Source organism: Centruroides vittatus, unplaced genomic scaffold (assembly GCF_030686945.1).
Source record: "Centruroides vittatus isolate TY-2023 unplaced genomic scaffold, ASM3068694v2 contig_970, whole genome shotgun sequence".
In the NCBI taxonomy this organism is placed as follows: domain Eukaryota; kingdom Metazoa; phylum Arthropoda; class Arachnida; order Scorpiones; family Buthidae; genus Centruroides; species Centruroides vittatus.
In genome coordinates, this window is record NW_027122643.1 from 2506673 (window position 1) to 2524671 (window position 17999).

At 22.5% G+C, this 17999-nt stretch overlaps 1 protein-coding gene across 3 annotated transcripts in view; it reads right to left on the reverse strand.

The window, feature by feature from the left end:
• Positions 1–11736: 11736 nt before the first annotated feature.
• Positions 11737–17999, reverse strand: part of LOC136985464 (cell adhesion molecule Dscam1-like) — a 44553-nt gene continuing 38290 nt past the window's right edge. Inside the window, exons 15-26 of one of the 3 annotated variants that reach the window (XM_067282753.1) lie at positions 16909–17079; positions 16749–16819; positions 16452–16680; positions 16251–16349; positions 15746–15931; positions 15065–15358; positions 14813–14983; positions 14531–14763; positions 13663–13720; positions 13116–13224; positions 12918–13009; positions 11737–12000 (exon numbers count right to left, since the gene is read on the reverse strand). In XM_067282753.1, coding sequence (XP_067138854.1) covers positions 11933–12000; positions 12918–13009; positions 13116–13224; positions 13663–13720; positions 14531–14763; positions 14813–14983; positions 15065–15358; positions 15746–15931; positions 16251–16349; positions 16452–16680; positions 16749–16819; positions 16909–17079 — 1781 coding nt within the window. In that variant the 3' untranslated portion in view covers positions 11737–11932. Of the gene's footprint in view, positions 12001–12917; positions 13010–13115; positions 13265–13662; positions 13721–14530; positions 14764–14812; positions 14984–15064; positions 15359–15745; positions 15932–16250; positions 16350–16451; positions 16681–16748; positions 16820–16908; positions 17080–17999 lie in introns of those variants that run through there. The other 2 variants (XM_067282754.1, XR_010882344.1) reach the window with 2 other exon arrangements.

Sequence of the window (17999 nt, forward strand, 5' to 3'; positions counted from 1 at the left end):
AATATCAAAATCATTTGCAAATTTAATATTTACAAAATGACAACTTAAAAAGTTTTCACATAACGGTAAGAAGCAACCTATAAATATGATACAAAGTTTTTAGAGTGGAGAAAAAGTTATATTCACCAAAATATATATATAAAAAATGCATCGAAGAAATTGAAAGAATAGGAAAAAATGAGAAAGATGGACGTATGTAAAATTGAAATCTGATATTGTATGACATCTCAAAAGGTGTAGAAAACAGGTGGTCAAAACAGATTCGAAATAGATATCAAGAAAAAATGATAGAATTTTAAGTCATGGAAATAAGGGATAAAGGATGCTGTAAGGAAAGAAATCAAGCAAACAGAATGGAGAAAAACTTTTTCCACGTATTGGATAGTTTGTACGAAAAGGAAAATAAGAATGTCACGATAAATATACGTTAGCAAGTTTTATCCAAATGCAACCAACTGTTAAATAACATCAACTGTATCTGCGGAAGAACAGCTCTATTTCATAATTATTTCATTTAAAATGAAAATTTATTATTTTAATACACGTGTTTTCCATCTTTTTTTATACGTCACGTTTGTTAACGGTAAAACAAAGATGAAATTTTTTTCCCAAGCACTTTAAAAAAAAGGAAAAGAAATACCGTCAGTCACATTTTCTGTGATGAATAGTTTTTGAAGTATCTATTTTTTTTCCCCTACATATTTTAACGGTTTTTATGCATCTCGATCGTTAATTTATAGAAATGTAGTGAAGAATTTTTTTAATGTTTTTCTCTTAATTTTTTTTATAGTTTTCTTTGATGTTTTTTGTATTGATAACGCAATTATATATACATACTTTAAAATAAGCAATTTTTAATTTTTTAATTAAAAAAAATACGAAAATAATTTTTAAAAACTTGTCATCGACGTGCATATAAATTCGTGTTAACCACACTCGATTCTAGCTTTATACATTCTTTTTAAAAAAAGTAATTAAAAATTATAATTTCTCATTGATTAAGCGCAATATATAACAAAATTAATATTATATATAAAATGATATTCCATTAGAGTTACTTCGAAAGTAGGCGTAAAATTAGCGCAAGGGCTAATGCACTTTAAAGAGATTACATTGTTACTTTATTATTAAAATATAGATTAAATGTATACGTTTAAGAGATTCTAATAATTAATTTGGAAATTTGTCTTCTCTAATTAATTATTATCCGATTTCTGCAAATTTAAATTTAAATGATTAAATTTCAGTTCAGATCGTCGAAAGATCATCGAAAAGTTGTTGTAACTTTAATAATATTAGCTAAATTATACAAATACTGCACACGTAAATACATTAAAAATAAATAATGTAATATTTAATATTATTATATAAAGATCAAAGCTCTTTTAAATTAAAATTAATATATATATATATATTTTTAAAGAATTAAATCAAATTATTTCTAAATTTTTTAAATATATATATTTATTATTATTTACAGAATTTTAGCTATATTTTTATGAAATAATATATTTAATAAAAAATGTTAATCAAAAAATACTAATTTTTTTATAACTTAAAATGGAAATGTATAAGCAAACATACAACGTAAAAATTTATCGAAAACTTCAAAATTCAATCAACGAAAACAAGTTTGACTGATTTATTCAAGTATCTCGTGTTATTTTATTTTATACATTTTTTAGTTTCATTCAATCATTTCAGTTATCTGGAGTTTTTATTATTTATTTATTTTTTCTTTATTTTGTTTTTGCAAGATAAGCAATTCAGTTATCAAATATTTCAACTCGGAGTACAACACAGGTCGACTATTGATTATCATAGCATTGAAGATGTATAAGAAATCTTCTGTTTGTCAACATTGAAATGCGATTCACTTCTATATATTTCTCGATAAAACTTTGGTATAATGAAAAAAATTTGTTTTCTCACTAAAAAAAATTTATATATTATTCTTATTCTTATTTAAAACTATGATTAAAAAATTTCGTGTTTTCAAGTTACATATTAAATTATGAATAGATTTTAATAATTTATTTTTTTATTTTTAATATTTTGAAATTAAAATTACGCTATGGAAGATAGAACATCTATTTGTTTCTGTAGGACTAGAGAAAAGATATCTTTCGTTCGATTCTTAACAATTGCTGTAAAAAATGCCATAAAGATTTATTTCTAGGATATAAGAATGTCGTAAAATCAGTTTCCATGAATCTAAATTGCAAGATAATAAATTTATTCAGCATAATCAGAAAATATATTCAGCATTACCATGCAGAAATATTGCGTATTATCTACATATATCTATTGCTCATAATCTAAAAAAATGCACTATATAATTTATTTATATAAAAGTTATTTTTTGAGTAGTTATTTAGAAAATGTTTACAAAAGATGATTATTTTTTTAACTATTTTTAAAATAAAAATTAAATTATTTACATATATAATATATATATAACATATTTTTAGGCCCGAATTCTGTAACGCAAGTATTTGTTAATTATTCTGCTTTAATGGGGATGTTTTTATCGACTTGTGCGTTATGAGTTGTAGCAATAGTTAAGGAGCTTATTAACTTTTAAATATAAATCTATAAATTCCTTTGGCTTTAAACATACTCATACATAGGACTATCAATATAAGTCTACATTTATACGTGTTTATCCTTTTAATATATAAATTTTATATATAAATATCGATCTTACATATAACTTAATAATAAAATATTCCAAAATAAAATTTCATATAATTACTGTTTAGCAAAAATTTTAGCTTCTATCAGGAAAAAACTCAACAAAAATATAAGTTTTTACAAATATACCAGTGTGCTTCGAAAATTTATCTGATAATATATCTAATTCCACGAAAAATCAATACTAAAATAATAGTTTTTATAATAACTATAGCAAAGCCTTATATACATTTTTTTTACAAATATTCATATATAATGAAATCTAATACCAATTTTCTTGTATTCAATTTTACCTGTTCCTTATACTGTTATTTTTTAAAATATAACTATATTTTCATTTTAATTCTAAATATTACTTCAAAAATGAAATTCGATTATTTCGATTTTTCAACAGAATTCACTGATTACTTCTCTCTCTCTCTCTCTCTCTCTCTCTCTCTCTCTCTCTCTCGTATAATATGAATCCAAAGTATAAGGTTGAGATGAATATTTTAACAGTTATTGCAAACATTGCCACGAATTTATAATTAAGTTATGCTTTAGAGAAGGAGTTTTCGAGAATGCTGACAATACTAATAATTTGTTATATATATATATATATAAGCTATAAGCAGAATAAATACAAGTATAACCTAACTATAAGTATATATAAATATATGTTTGTGCAAGATATATTGATATTGATATATTCATCTTATTCTTCTGTTCACATACAATACATAAACTATTGAGAAGAATACGTGATAGGTTTTATATAGGATACATTTATAAATCTATACAAAAAAGCAAATGTAACTACAAAAGAACTAGAAACGAAAAATCTATCAAATTTTTTCTCCTATTGAAAACAATAGAAACAGAACTTTGATTTAACAACCAATGAAAAAACAGCACTCAATTGTAAATTTGATCATTTCTCTCTTCAACTATTTGAGAAATTCGTTTGATAAAAGAAAATAGGATGATATCGACGATCTATCTTCATTTTTGATATGTCAGAAAGTTTATCATTTCGATCAATATCCAACCAAAAGATTTTACTCTGTAATTTACCATAAATTGCTACAATTTACTATAATAACTCCAACATTTAAAAAAATACAGAAAATTTCTCTACACTTCCTAAAAAAACATCAAGAGAACTTATTATATGGAATAAGTTTTTAATTAAGTAAGATTGATTAAAATTACATTTCTTGTATCTCACCTTAATTGAGATATAAAGTAAACGCTTAGTTATGCTAAACTACTTTTGATATTAACGATTTAAATAAAGAAAATTAATTTTTTGAAATAATAATATTAACGATTTCATATATATGTAACTTAATTATCAGATTTCTAATCTTAGTTTTCATTCCAGTTGCAGATATTTTATAAAGATTATATATCCTCCAGCTAATCAAAAATACGATGTCATCTCTTGTAAGAATAATGAATGGAAAATTAAGATTTTAATAAAGATAAGTAAAAAAAATGTAGAAAAATTTCTTGTTTGAGTTATATATAATATACTAAAGTAGAAATCTGATAATAAAACGAAGGATAGAATATTTTAATTTTTAATACGATTTTTTCAGCTGACTAGACAATTTAGTTGATGTTTAAATAAAAATCTATCAAACTTAGTTTATGGAGTTTTGCACATGTAAGTGAATATTTTAAATTAAACTGTTCACATTAAAATGAAAAATAAAAATAGAAATTATTATAAAATATTTTTCATTCATTTAAAATAAAAAATTTTCTAAAAAGAAAAAAAAATTATTTAATCTACCATAGCGTGTAACTAAGTGGATACCTTTAAATATTTAATATCTCCTCCTTTTCAATAATTAATAGCACCGTCAAAAGGTATAAATATACTTAAAAATTTATTTTATAAATCAATAATAAATCGACTTATAAAAAATTTCTATAGAAAATTGAATCTTACTTTTTTATATAAAATTTAAATTAGTTTTCTTTTACGTTAAAACGAAAATATTTGTGTTAAATTTGATATTTTTAAATTTAGAAAATAGAGCAAAGAATGATATTGAAATATTCATCACTTTTGTAGATCGCTGGTAAATTTCTTTTTAGTAGAAAACATTACGTGATATCAAAAAATCATGGTATTTTATTAGGCGATAGCTGCATTTTCATGATCTCAAAACTTAAAAATATGCTTAAACGATATCCATAAACCATGTGTTAGTACGACTTTCTGGATTGATTATATTGCATCTGGGATGTTTACATATGATACAGGCTCAACTTTTTTACTTTGTTTAAACTTAAAAGAAAATATCAAAAATTTATGTTCGCATTATATTTTAAGTGCCGAAAAAATATATATTTAATGATTTTTCTTATATTCAAATATAATTCTTAAATCAAGTATTAATATTTATGAGATTTTTACTCTTATAAAGAAATTGCTTCTTGAAAAAAAATTGTTCCATTCGCTGGAATTTTTAAATAAAAACTAAAGACACGGACACGTTTAAAATAGTTAATGTGTTTAATTTAACTATATTTAAACATACGTTCTCCATAAATTTTATTAAATGTGTTAAGCATATACTTAGCTTGACACGCCACATGCAATATATTGAGCGTGTATTTTGTTAAAACAGAGAAAGAACTATTAATATAAGTATATATTTTTTTAATGATTTTAACGTTAATTAATTAATTAAAATTATTTAAAATTTATTAATATAATATAATAAAATTGCAATTAATTAATAAAATATTTTAAACTAGAATTTTAAATATTTTAAAAATTTAAGAAATGTTTTTATATATTATATTATAGCAAATTATAAAAACTTTATTAGTATACAATAAAAATTTTTATAATATTTAAAATAATAATTTATAGATTTTTATCTTTTAAGAATATTCTGTAACGCAAAAAGGTATTTTTAGTATCTATTAATTTAATTAAAAAATTCAAATTTTAAAATAATTTTATAAATACCAAAATATTAATAATGCTTTATGTTGAAAATTTAATGTTTTAATATTTTTACAGTATTAAAATATTAAAATTTTAATAGAATTCTACCCTATTTTTCTATATTATCTATATAAAAATAATTTTATTGATGAATGACAATAATTATAAATTCTTAAGGTATTTTAAAACTCAGTCAAACTTCCAATAATGGCCCCTCCCAACTACGACCACCTCTAAATGGCGGCCATTTTTTTTTTCAAGAATGTTTCTTTTCGAAATGCATACAAAATAAATTCCAGACAATGATCATTTATGTTCCTGTCAGTGGCCGTTCTTTAGAGGTTTGACTATAATTCAGTAAAATTATTTTCACCTTTGTATTATTTACACTAAAGTTTTATTTGAAATTGCATTTTTTTAAAATTCTAAATTGTTTATTTAAATATTTTATCTAAAAAATAGCTGTTTTTCTCTTTAAATTAACACAAGCAGATGATTTTTAAATAAATTTTTAAACATACTTTATCAAGATTTATTTAAGTTCATTACACATTTTCTTGCTTTATTATAAAAGAAAACTGTGAGTTAATTAGATTTAGAAGTATTTATAATAAATGCAAAAGTTTTTTTCTTATAATCAATTTTATTTCAGATTTTAAAAAATAAATACAAAAGCATAAAAAATAATTTACTGCAATAACACATTAATTTTTCATTTACGCATTTCATTTTGAAACAGTTATTTTGTTGAAGATTTTATAATTTAAGTTACTTTTTTGAATTGAATCTGAGGTTTAATCTTTGAATATAATTAAAGTTTAAAAATTTAATTAATTTTAATTAAAGATTATTTTTACTTTTTCTACCATAAGCGCTAGTTCTATTGTCTTCTTCAGAATATCGATTTGGAATAAAACATGCATTTTGAAATGTTCTAAACACGATTCTACTAGTTTCTAGATTATGTTTGTATGATCTGATATGTGTATGTAGTTTATGGACAATTTAATGTACAGTACATATCATACCTGAAAAACTTCGAAAATTGTTTTTGGATTACAGTAAACACGTTCGATAAGAACTCGATTTTGATCTAAAAAATTCTAATTTTTGCAGAATTTTTTTGTCAGTTTTAAAAGAATTCAATATCAAAACCTGAATTTATAAACGTTTTTCTTATCATATCATCAATTGGGGTCAATGTTATAAAGCTGTATGATGATCACAGCAGATTTTATTGAGTAAAAAATTAATTAAACATTATTTATGCTATAAGATATTTAATTAATGTTTTTATTAATTAAAATTTATTAAAATGTTTAAAATTTTAAATAATTATGATATTTCAATATGAAAAATAGCATCTTAAATATGTAATTTATATACAGTTAATTACAGTTTACTTTTTAAAGTATCTATAAATATAAAAGTTAAAATTTATTATTTATTCAAGAGAATATATATAAAGATTATTTTTACTATTTTAATTTTATTGAAAGATATAAAATTATTTTAAATAGTTATAGCATTTAGGTACAAAAGAAATAATATTTTAAGTATGCTGTGGTCTATAGTAACTACTATAAATTACTAATTAAAATTTATTTTCACGTATTTAATTACGTAATTTATGTATAGATGAATTTTACAAATATAAAAGGTAAATAGATTATTTACTTTTTAAAATATACTTTCTATTCAACTCACGAAGAAAGAAGTAAGTGTATATATGGTACAGGTATGTATGTTTTATGAGATTTCAATTGAATGATATAAAGGAATAAAAATTTATCTGTCAACTTTATAAATTTTGACTAATGAACTCTGATGGGATATTTGTACAAACTTCAAATCAATATTACTTGTATTTACACTTAATAAACATATTAAGTTAAATGTAATTTTTGATATTTCTTTTACACAAATCCGAGTTTAGATTTTACAATGAATCTTTACAAATAACCGTGATAAATAGAATTATCCGAATGACATCTTATAAATATTTAATATAAACTATTCAATATCTTTAAAAGAAATTTTATTGAATTTTACAAACTAAAACTAAATAAATCTAAAAGAATAATAACAGAGATATCATATTAACAGAAAATTACTTAATTCTGAATGTATAATTAATTAATTCTAAATAAATATTGATGATGTTTTCTTCAATAATTATTTATTTTACGTATACTTTATAACTGATTTTTTAATTTAAAAAAATATATATTATTGCATTTATATACAGTCGGGTCTTCGATAACAGCCACTTGTAAACGGCGGCCGTTTTCCAGGAATATTTTATTTTAAAATGCATTGAAATCGACCTCCCAACAATGGCCATTGTTCACAGGTTTGATTGTATTTATTAAAATTTTAATTTGATTATTTTTATATTAATTAAAATAATTTAAACTCACAATATTCATTAATAATAATCGAATTGTTAAAATTATATTAGACAAATAAATTTTTAATTATTACATTTATAAATAAAATTTGCTCTTCAATTATAAAATGAAAGAATTATTTAATGATGTAATTAAAGGATTTTCAAGTATTAATCTCCTAAAAGTAATTTAAAATTTTAGTTCCTATGTAAATTCTGTTTTTTAAATACAATTTAAAACTATATAATTTTAAATTGTTTAAAAAACAATTTTAAATATAAAGCAACCTAAATACATTAGCTTAAATAATATTTTAACTTTAAAAGTGTTTAAATTTTACAAATTCTTAAATTCTGGATTTAATTTGTGATGGTTTTTTTTTAATAAAAATTTAAGAATAAACATTATAATTTTTGTTATTTAATTAAAAAAGATAAAAATCATTAGCAATTTAGCATAATTAATTAGATTTATTTGACAAAATTATATAGTTATTTTATCTCAAAAATACAAAATTAAATAATAAAAATTATAATATTTGTACTTAAATATTATTGTTTTTGTTTTAATTTAATTTTGAACAAGCTAAACATTATTGTAGGATAAATAGCCTCTAAAATAAACTATTTTAAAGAATTTTAACCATGTAGAAAGTTTAAAAATTAATTATCTTAAATTGCCAATGGCTATTCATTCTTTATCTAATGTTTCTTTGTATTGATGTTGAAAAAGAATAAGAGGAAAAAAAAATACTTAACTAACTTTAATTCTTTCTATAAAGTTTTTCTTATAAAAACTTTATTTTAGGATGATGTTTAATGCAATTTTCTCTTTAAGAATTAATGTAAAACGTCTAAATTTATAAAATTTAATAAAATACATTATTCTTTTACATTTAAATTATTATTTAATTAAATATTTACTTATAATATTAAAATTAAATATTTAGACTTTTATTAAAAATTAAATATTTAGACTTTTATTAAAAATTATATATATACATTTTAAAAATATTCATTTTTAAATAATAATTAAGAAAAATTAAAATTCTTTTTCCAGTTCTTATTTTTTATTTTATTTTATTTATAGTTATTAAAGTTATTTTAAAGAAAAATTAACACAAAATTTAATAAGCTGTATTTATTTCTAGTTAAATTATGCATAGAATTTTATTATTATAATATTATAAATTCAAAAGGTTTTAATAAAATAAAATATAAACAACTATGAATAATTAATTTGATTCATTAAAAGTTAATTATTTAAATTTTACTAAGCTTCTTAAATAAATAAGAAACAAATTTATACATACATTAAAGAATTATTATAAACTCTTATTTTATATTATATTTATTAATAATTTTCAATTATTTATTTTCGTTTATAAGCTTGAAAATATATATGTATATATACATATATATTTTCAAGTTATATAATTTACAAAACATGCCACTGCACATTTCAAGCTTATAAACGAAAATAAATAATTTAAAATTATTATTAAATATAATATAAAATAAAAGATACATGTATATATATATATATATGTGTGTGTTTCAATAAATTAAATTATATATATTTTAAAATATATAAATCTTATACAAATATACAAATAAATATAAACAAAATATATATACTGAACAAATATAAAAGACTATGTATAAATTTTTAATTTTAATTTTAAATTTTAATTATATTTATCGAATAATACTAATTATGTTGTTTATCAATTATTAATTCCATTATACAGTGCTTGAAAATTATTTGTTTAATATTATTAATTAGCTTTAGTCTTATTATATATCGTTTGTGATCGTAATTTTAATTAAAATTTCACTTTGAGTTTTTCAAATAAAAGTAAATTATTATTATTATTATTATTTCCCTCTAATTAAAACTTACAAATGAAAATATTGCTTTTTATGTTGTCAATTTTAATTATAATGTTTTTTTTTTTTAAAATGCAAGTTACTAAGAAACTTATTCATTTAAAAACTACATATTGCATAATTAGACATTTAAAAAAATATTTTCTTAAGTTTTGAAAAAATATTAAATAATCGTTGTTTATTCTAATTTTTATAAGCGAATAAAATTTTAATTAAAACTGTAATTTATTATTGGAGTTTTATCTGAAAATTTTATTCTTTAAAATAAATTTATAAATATTTAATAAGATCAGCAAATATAAACTTATATACGTTTTAAAAAATATAATTTATTTAATTGATTTTTTCACCGAAAAATAAATTGAAAATGGAACAAAATATTATTTAGAATACCAAATTAAAAACAAATAATATTTACATAATATATGCCCTTAGGATTTTTATGGTTCTATTATATAAGTTTAGGAAAAAAAAATTTAATTTTGTTAAGTAAACAGGAACTTGAGATATTACATGATATAAAAATTCAGCGTGGAATATATATTAGGTAGCCCTATATATAGACATACAATATATGTGTTTCTTGTAAATATGAAGTTATCCAGAGAATTTTCAAATTTAGATAGCGTGTTTACGAAACCATTCGTTTTACAAAACATTCCACTGCACAATATCGAAAAATCATTATACATAGTAAATACAAACAGGTGCTTACGTTTTCAAAATGACAACATTTTGTTTATCCGATGAGAACGATATTTTTTTCCCTCTTATATGTTATTGGAAAACAAAAACTAATCTTCAAACCTCTCACAGTTTGAAAACAGTTTAACAATTTTATTTATTTATTTATTTTGTTTTTTTTAAGATGATAGCATTTTATGTCTCACTGTAATCCTCCTTTTTTTCTTTTTGTATATTGTACCTGTAGGATTTAATCAAAATGTAAATAATCAAAGAAGCACGCAATGTTCACTAAGAACGTTGTTACTTTATCTACATTGGTTTATGATATGGCTTTGTTTATTTTTATTAATACGAAAAAATACGTACATATTTATCATACATAAAATTCAAAAAATCGGAAATAAGATGTAGTAATAAAAATTTAAATAGTGCAACAACAAAAATATAAATAAAATAAACAAAATAATAAAAACGTAAACAATACATGTAACAATATTAAAATACTTTAAAAATTATTAATGATGATGGTTTTATATATAATTTTGGCACATATACCTTGATATATATATAATTTTAAAAATATAAAATCATACAAATAAATAATTAAAACTTCGTTTATAGGTTTTTCCGAATTAAAATTTACTTATTAAAATTACGTAACACAAATATAAATTTACATGTTTCGTGATATTTTACAATTTTTTTCCTCATATAAAAATATAAATAAATAATTTTGAATATATTAAATTTTCTAAATAAAATCACATAAAAGATGTATAAAAACAATAATTCAGTAATAAATTAAACTTTTATAACTTAATACAAATAAAGTTTGAATATTTAAATATTTTAAGATGTACATTTTAATGAAGATAGCAAAAATATATTATTTTAAATATTAATAAATTCATCATAATATAAATAAATTGTTTTATTATTTTTATAAATACAAAAATAAAATAAAATAATATAAAATAATTTTCCTTACCTATATGTTGAAACAACTACAAGATTTTTCGTAAATAATAATAAAAAAAGAAAATAAATATATAGATATATACTGTGTATATAAATTTCTGCTTTCAAACTATATTGAAGATTTTTATAAAATATATTTTTATTCCCCTAATTCAAATTTTTATTTTCAAATTTTATTTATTCAACTGATAAATCAATGACAATGTTACAATGTTGTAAAACATGCATGGACATTTATATTGAGAAATGCCGACTGGTTTAGGTTCAGTACATTTCGAGTCAGAAACGAACTGTAGTAGTATTATTATTGTTATTATTGTTATTAACATTTGCAGGATCAGCAATATTCAAGACATAGATGTATGTTCACCAACCGAGCGTTTCTCTGTATATATACTGCCGCTGTAGGTTTTCCCTAAAAGGAAACAAAATCAATCATACAGGAAGTATTTTTCATATATTTTTCTTTCGTTATATCTAGAAAAGAAAACGGTTTTGTATAAAATTACTAGAATTTCAATACTTCACTCTTTTAGTAAATTCACATAAATAACTGTTTTATTTCTTAAAGGTATTTCTATGTTATTTTTCAATTGTGACATTAATAAAATTATATTTAATAATTTAATTAAAATGGTTAAAGATAATGTAAACATCTTTTAATAAATTATATAATTTTCTTTGTAAAATATGTCAAATCTGAACTAATTAATTGATGTTCATTTATATCTTTTTTTTTCCCTGTTATAAACGTTATTAAAATTTGTTACTTCTGTGTGATAAGATTTTTTTAGAATAATATTAATGTCAATATTAATAAAATTTATTATGAATATTAAAAATCTTATTTTCTCCTTTCCTTTTCATAATTCTGAATTTAACGTTACTATCAATCATTTTATTTAATGTAATTCTTTTATTCAGTGCGCCCATTTTGTTGATGAAGTACTGCTTCAAAGTAAATATAAAATTAAAGTTTATCTTAGTATAGAGTATATTAAAATTAATTTTTAAAATTTTTATATTGTAAATATATATATATATAAAAAAGAATGACTTGATAATTATTTAGCGTAATAGCTGTCTGACAGGGTTGGAGATTTCATCAAGCTAGTGCTATTGACTGAATGGAATTCAATCCAATATCTTACGCCACGGATTTTTGTTTGTCGTGTCTTGATCCGCTTTAATATATTATTCTTTATAGATAAGCTATACCCAGCATAACTTGTGTTCATTCATTCTTATTTATTTTTTTGAAACGTGTCAACAGAATGTATCTTTACAAAAAATAAAATAAAATAAACTTTTCTGACGTAAATGTGAACTTACATAATCTGTCACATTCGGCCTCTGATTGATTCATCCCGGAAATATCGTCTTGTCTGTTGTAAGGTTCGGGGTCCGAATCGCTGCTCGAATCCCTATAGGACGACAGAAGACAATCCTTTGGTGGTGTTACAGGTTCCAGTTCACTGTTGTATTCATTTTTATAATATGTAGAAATATATAAAGACCATCAACTCCTACCCATCTCCATCTTCTCTCCAATGCCTTTCTCTCGTTCCTTTTCCAGTTCGTTCTCTATCGGGTATCTCATAAATGGCTTCGTTATCTCTCGAGATTCTTGTCCATATACCTGCAAATGTTAGTGTTTCCCTTTCTTCAAACAAACGTAACTGAAACAATTACAAGAAATAGCATTGAAACGCACGATAACGCCAAAACGACTATTTCTTGCTCTTTTATTTTATTTTCTTTTTTCTAGATAATTACAATTTTGGATTTTTGTAATACAATATCTTCATTTTAATGAAGATAATAATGACTTCCGCGTTTTAAATATTCTAAACAACAAAATTATATATAATTAATGGGAATTTTTCACAAGTTTTGCTTTTTAACGGAATAATGAGAGTACTTTTATTTTATCATTATGCAATTAAGGATATCGAATGTACAGAAAATGTTTATAACTAAACGAATATAAGGAAATGAATGCACTTTATTTTTAATATGAAAATAATAAAAATATATAATTAATTTTTATTAATAATTACTTTAAAATAAAACTTACCTTTTTCAAAATGTTCTGAATAAAGCTGAGATGATTCTGAAGGATTATCTTTTTCAGCCTAAATATATATTTAAAAAATATTAAATATTAAAATAAATTTTATTAACATTTTAAAATATTTTTCAACTGTTAAATATCTTAAATTTTATTATTATAATTTTTAAAATAAATTTACACTATTTTCTTGTTTCTTAAATATGGAAATATGGAGAAAATTAATTTAGTCATAGATTAAGAGAGAGTAATTAAAACACCATCTATTGTACTTTTTTTAAGGTTAATATCTGCTAAATTCTGAACATATTAAATTAAATTTTCTTATGTTCTTTTATTCGTATAATCGATATGGATTTATTGACCAGTGTTGAGTAAAGTTCAAGGAAAAATTTTAAAAATTGATTAATTAGACAAGTATTTTCATATGGGGAGTTTTATGGAGTAAAATTTTTAAAATCAAATATTACTACATCATTTTTGCAATTAAAAACCCGTAATTATGCAAAAGAAACTAAATAGTTTGAGAAATTAACAGAATACTTTGCACGACAGCGAGGTAGTGTACATAAAAGTCTTCGCTAAAATTGTTTTGTTTACAGAATTCTTAAAAAATTAATGGAAAGAATGTATAAATAGTATTTAAAAATTGTTAGAATGGATTTCTATCTTAACAGGTTACTTAAAAATCGTTAATGTTTAAATTAAAAGAAGGTTTTTAAAAACGCGAAGAGGATATTTTACATGAATAAAACTTGTTAAATTTAATGCCTAAAAATTGCTTAATGTCTCATCTTATTTACTTTACAGGTTTTACAAAATTAAAATCTTTTTAGTAAGCCATTTAAACATAATACTTATATAATATTCTTACTCGTTTGGGTGGGTACGGTATGTCGTACGTATAACCAATCCTTGTATTTCCAAATGTTTCCAGATGTCCTCGTTTTCCCGGTATGGAACTGTGATCTCGAGAACACACTGACACTCTACTCATAGCATAAGGTTCTGGAAAATATACTGGCTCTTGAGTACTATCATATGTTATAGATAATGGAACATTTTCATGTTTAGTTGGTTCATTACTATCGGCACCTAACGAAAAATCTTCATTAAATTTAAGTAATTAATAATTAAATTTATAAAATTTTCATACCTTCTGGAGTATGAGGACGCGGTTCGGAATTCCTTCGGCGCGTTATCACGCAAACAACTATTAGTACAACAATTAAGACAATTAGAGAGCTGACAATCGGAACGGTTACAGTTAAATGGCGATAAAACATAGCTGTAACATCATTAGCCTCTGCTGGACGTGGAGGTTGTTCTAGTGTACAAGAGAAACAATTATAAAGAAAAAAAAATAATGAAGACTTAATTAAAGAATATAACGATTAAAGTTTCAAACCTCCTGTTAAAGTCAATGTTGCAAAAACATATTCTGCATCAGTGGAGCCTGCTTCGTTATGCGATGTCATGAGTAAAGTATACCACGTTCCCGGACTCAGATCTGTAATGGTTATTTCTTGTTGATCCGGAATAATGTTGTTAGACACCAAAGTCCACTCCTGTTGTCCCTGAGGTTTGTACTGAACCACGAAAAACGTAATCGGACAACCTCCATTGCGCCAAGAATTAAGATGTAATAAAACTGTTGTCGAATTTACGGACAGCAAATACGACTTTTCTGGTGCAATTGGAGCTAAAAAAAAGTAATAAGACTTTCTAAGAAAGTGGAACACGGATAAATTGATGATCAACTTAACCACTCTTTTAGCACTTAAGTATATTAAACCGTTTCTTTTTCCCTCCTCATAAAAGTTGAAAATTAACTTCTTAATTATTTATTAATATTGTTTACTTTTTTATAAATACTCTTAAATAAATAAATATAACAATATCAATAATACAGTAAATCTTTTGAGGTAATTTCTTCCTTAATGGTTTTTAATAATAAGATTATAACTTATATATAAAAAAAGTTAGTATATTTAGATTTTAAAAAAATTTATATAATCAAATTATGCATTATGTTAAGCTTAATATATAAAAAGAAAATTTAATATTTTTTCTTAATTCAATTTCTTACAATTTCCATCTGTTTTGGCTGAAATCATTTCACTTGGTTCGCTATTTCCAGCGCTGTTATAAGCGAGGAGATAAAAGTAATAAAGAGTTCCGCAGTCTAAATCGTGAACGGAATGATCCCTTCTGTCTGCAATTATGCGAGTTTCTCTCCATCGATTGCCATCCTTTCTATAGTGAAGAACATAACCTAAAAGTAATGTATTGTTGTTAAATTCTTTTATAAAGTCAGTAATCTATTATCGTGTTACAGAAAATGACGAAAGCAAAAGTGTATTATAAAATAAGAAAAAATATCCATAAACTATCTTAAAGAAATTTCATCAAATGATGATTTAAAGTTCAAAAAATGATTTACTTTAAATATTTATAATTTTAAATTATATTTTTTAATTTTGTAAATAAAAATATATAAAGAATTTCTTTAATTTAAAATATGTCATATATTTTTTTTCTTTTTTGGTAAACATGAACTTGAATAATACGTTTCTTTAAAGAAATTTTTGTACCGAGCAAAGGAGCAGAAGGAGTAAGAGTTATGTCCCAAGTTAGTTTGATTGATGTTGATGTTGTAAAGAATTTTTTCATAATTGGTGCCGTTGGTCGATCTGTAAAATAACAACAAAAACTCGACTTAAATGTATATAGTATTATAATGATTTTGAAATTCTCTTGATAAAAAAAAACAAATTATCTTAATGATGCATTACCATATTCGAGAGTTCTAACGATGACTTCGTCAGATGCAGGTCCAGCTCCTCTACTATTGAATGCTTGTACTATGATGCTGTAATCAGTAAAACGTGCCAGTCCTGATAACTGAAATTCTTGCTTCTGATTCGGTATAGTTTCTACAGTTTTATATGTGTACAATTCATCTCCCTTCAGTTTATAGCCGACATAATAACCCGTTATTGAATCCGAAGCGACTTCTGGCCTCTAAAAAAGTGATGTATTATAAATAATTGCATAGAACATGTCATTCTAATTAATTTCCTGATACTGACCTCCCACGATATATTTACAACTTGTGAAGAATGTGCCGTAGCCTTGACTGAACCCGGGGCTTTACTAGGAGCTACGAACAAAAACTTTTTCCGTTATACAAATATAAATATTTAAAATGAATAAAAATACATCGGTTAGTGAAATGATGCAATAACTCACGTTCCTCTAAAGTTGTTGCTAGAACAGGTATACTTGCAGCACTTTTCCCTAAGGCGTTCAATGCTCGAATGCTAACTGAATAGGTAGTTTGGGAATTTAACCCGCGAATTGTTGCAGTATTTTCACTTCCTGATACAGATAGATGATTTTCCTTGCTTTGTTTCCACATATCTATTGTATACACGAATATTTGACTTTCGATAAGTAAATTTTTTCTTTAATAAAATGAAAAATGGGTTATTGTTAGAATATCTTTATTGAGTTTTTCATACGTTTTTCTCAATTGAAAAAGATAAAAAATATACCTCAGCAATTTTAACAATGCCAATGGAAACAATTTTAGTAATGTTACTAGTAAGAGAATAAATGTGTTGCTTTCATATTAAACGAAGAGCATCATGTTAATGTTATCTTTATTAGTTTACGGACATTTATAGCTTGAAGCTACTATCAATTTTATTATATAAACTTATATTTAATGAAAACAAATTATATGAATGTTGCCAAATCTCTTATAGTACGAACTGTATCTTGTCTCAAAAGCTGCTATGCATTACTCATCTTTTAATATGATATCTTGGTAGATATTTCACTAAAATGCGCTTCCATTAAAGTTAAATAGATTAAAATTATAGTTTAAAACTAGAAATATGCTAAAGTTAATATTAATAAAAATATCTGTACATTTCAAGAATTATCAATAATCGTAATTTAATATCTCTCCAGAGAACGGTTGACTTCTTCATCTCCATTATCTAATAGAAATTTGATTAAAATGTCTCAATAAAGTAGCAACAGAAAACTTTTGTCAGTAAATTTTCTTTTTTACTAAATACTTTATTTCGAGATGAAAACGTCAGGTAATGGATGATATTGCAATCAGTATGACCCATTTTTGATGAAGGATGAATTATGCAGATTACACTGTCTGAATTATGTATTTATGAGAATAAGAATGAATCACAAATTGACTAAATTGTGTTACTTAGATGAACAAAGTAAATATTTCAAAGTTATTGATCTTCTCGTAGATAGTCCATATCTTATTTATTGATAGATTCTGATTAAAGAATAACAGGAGAAACTCATCT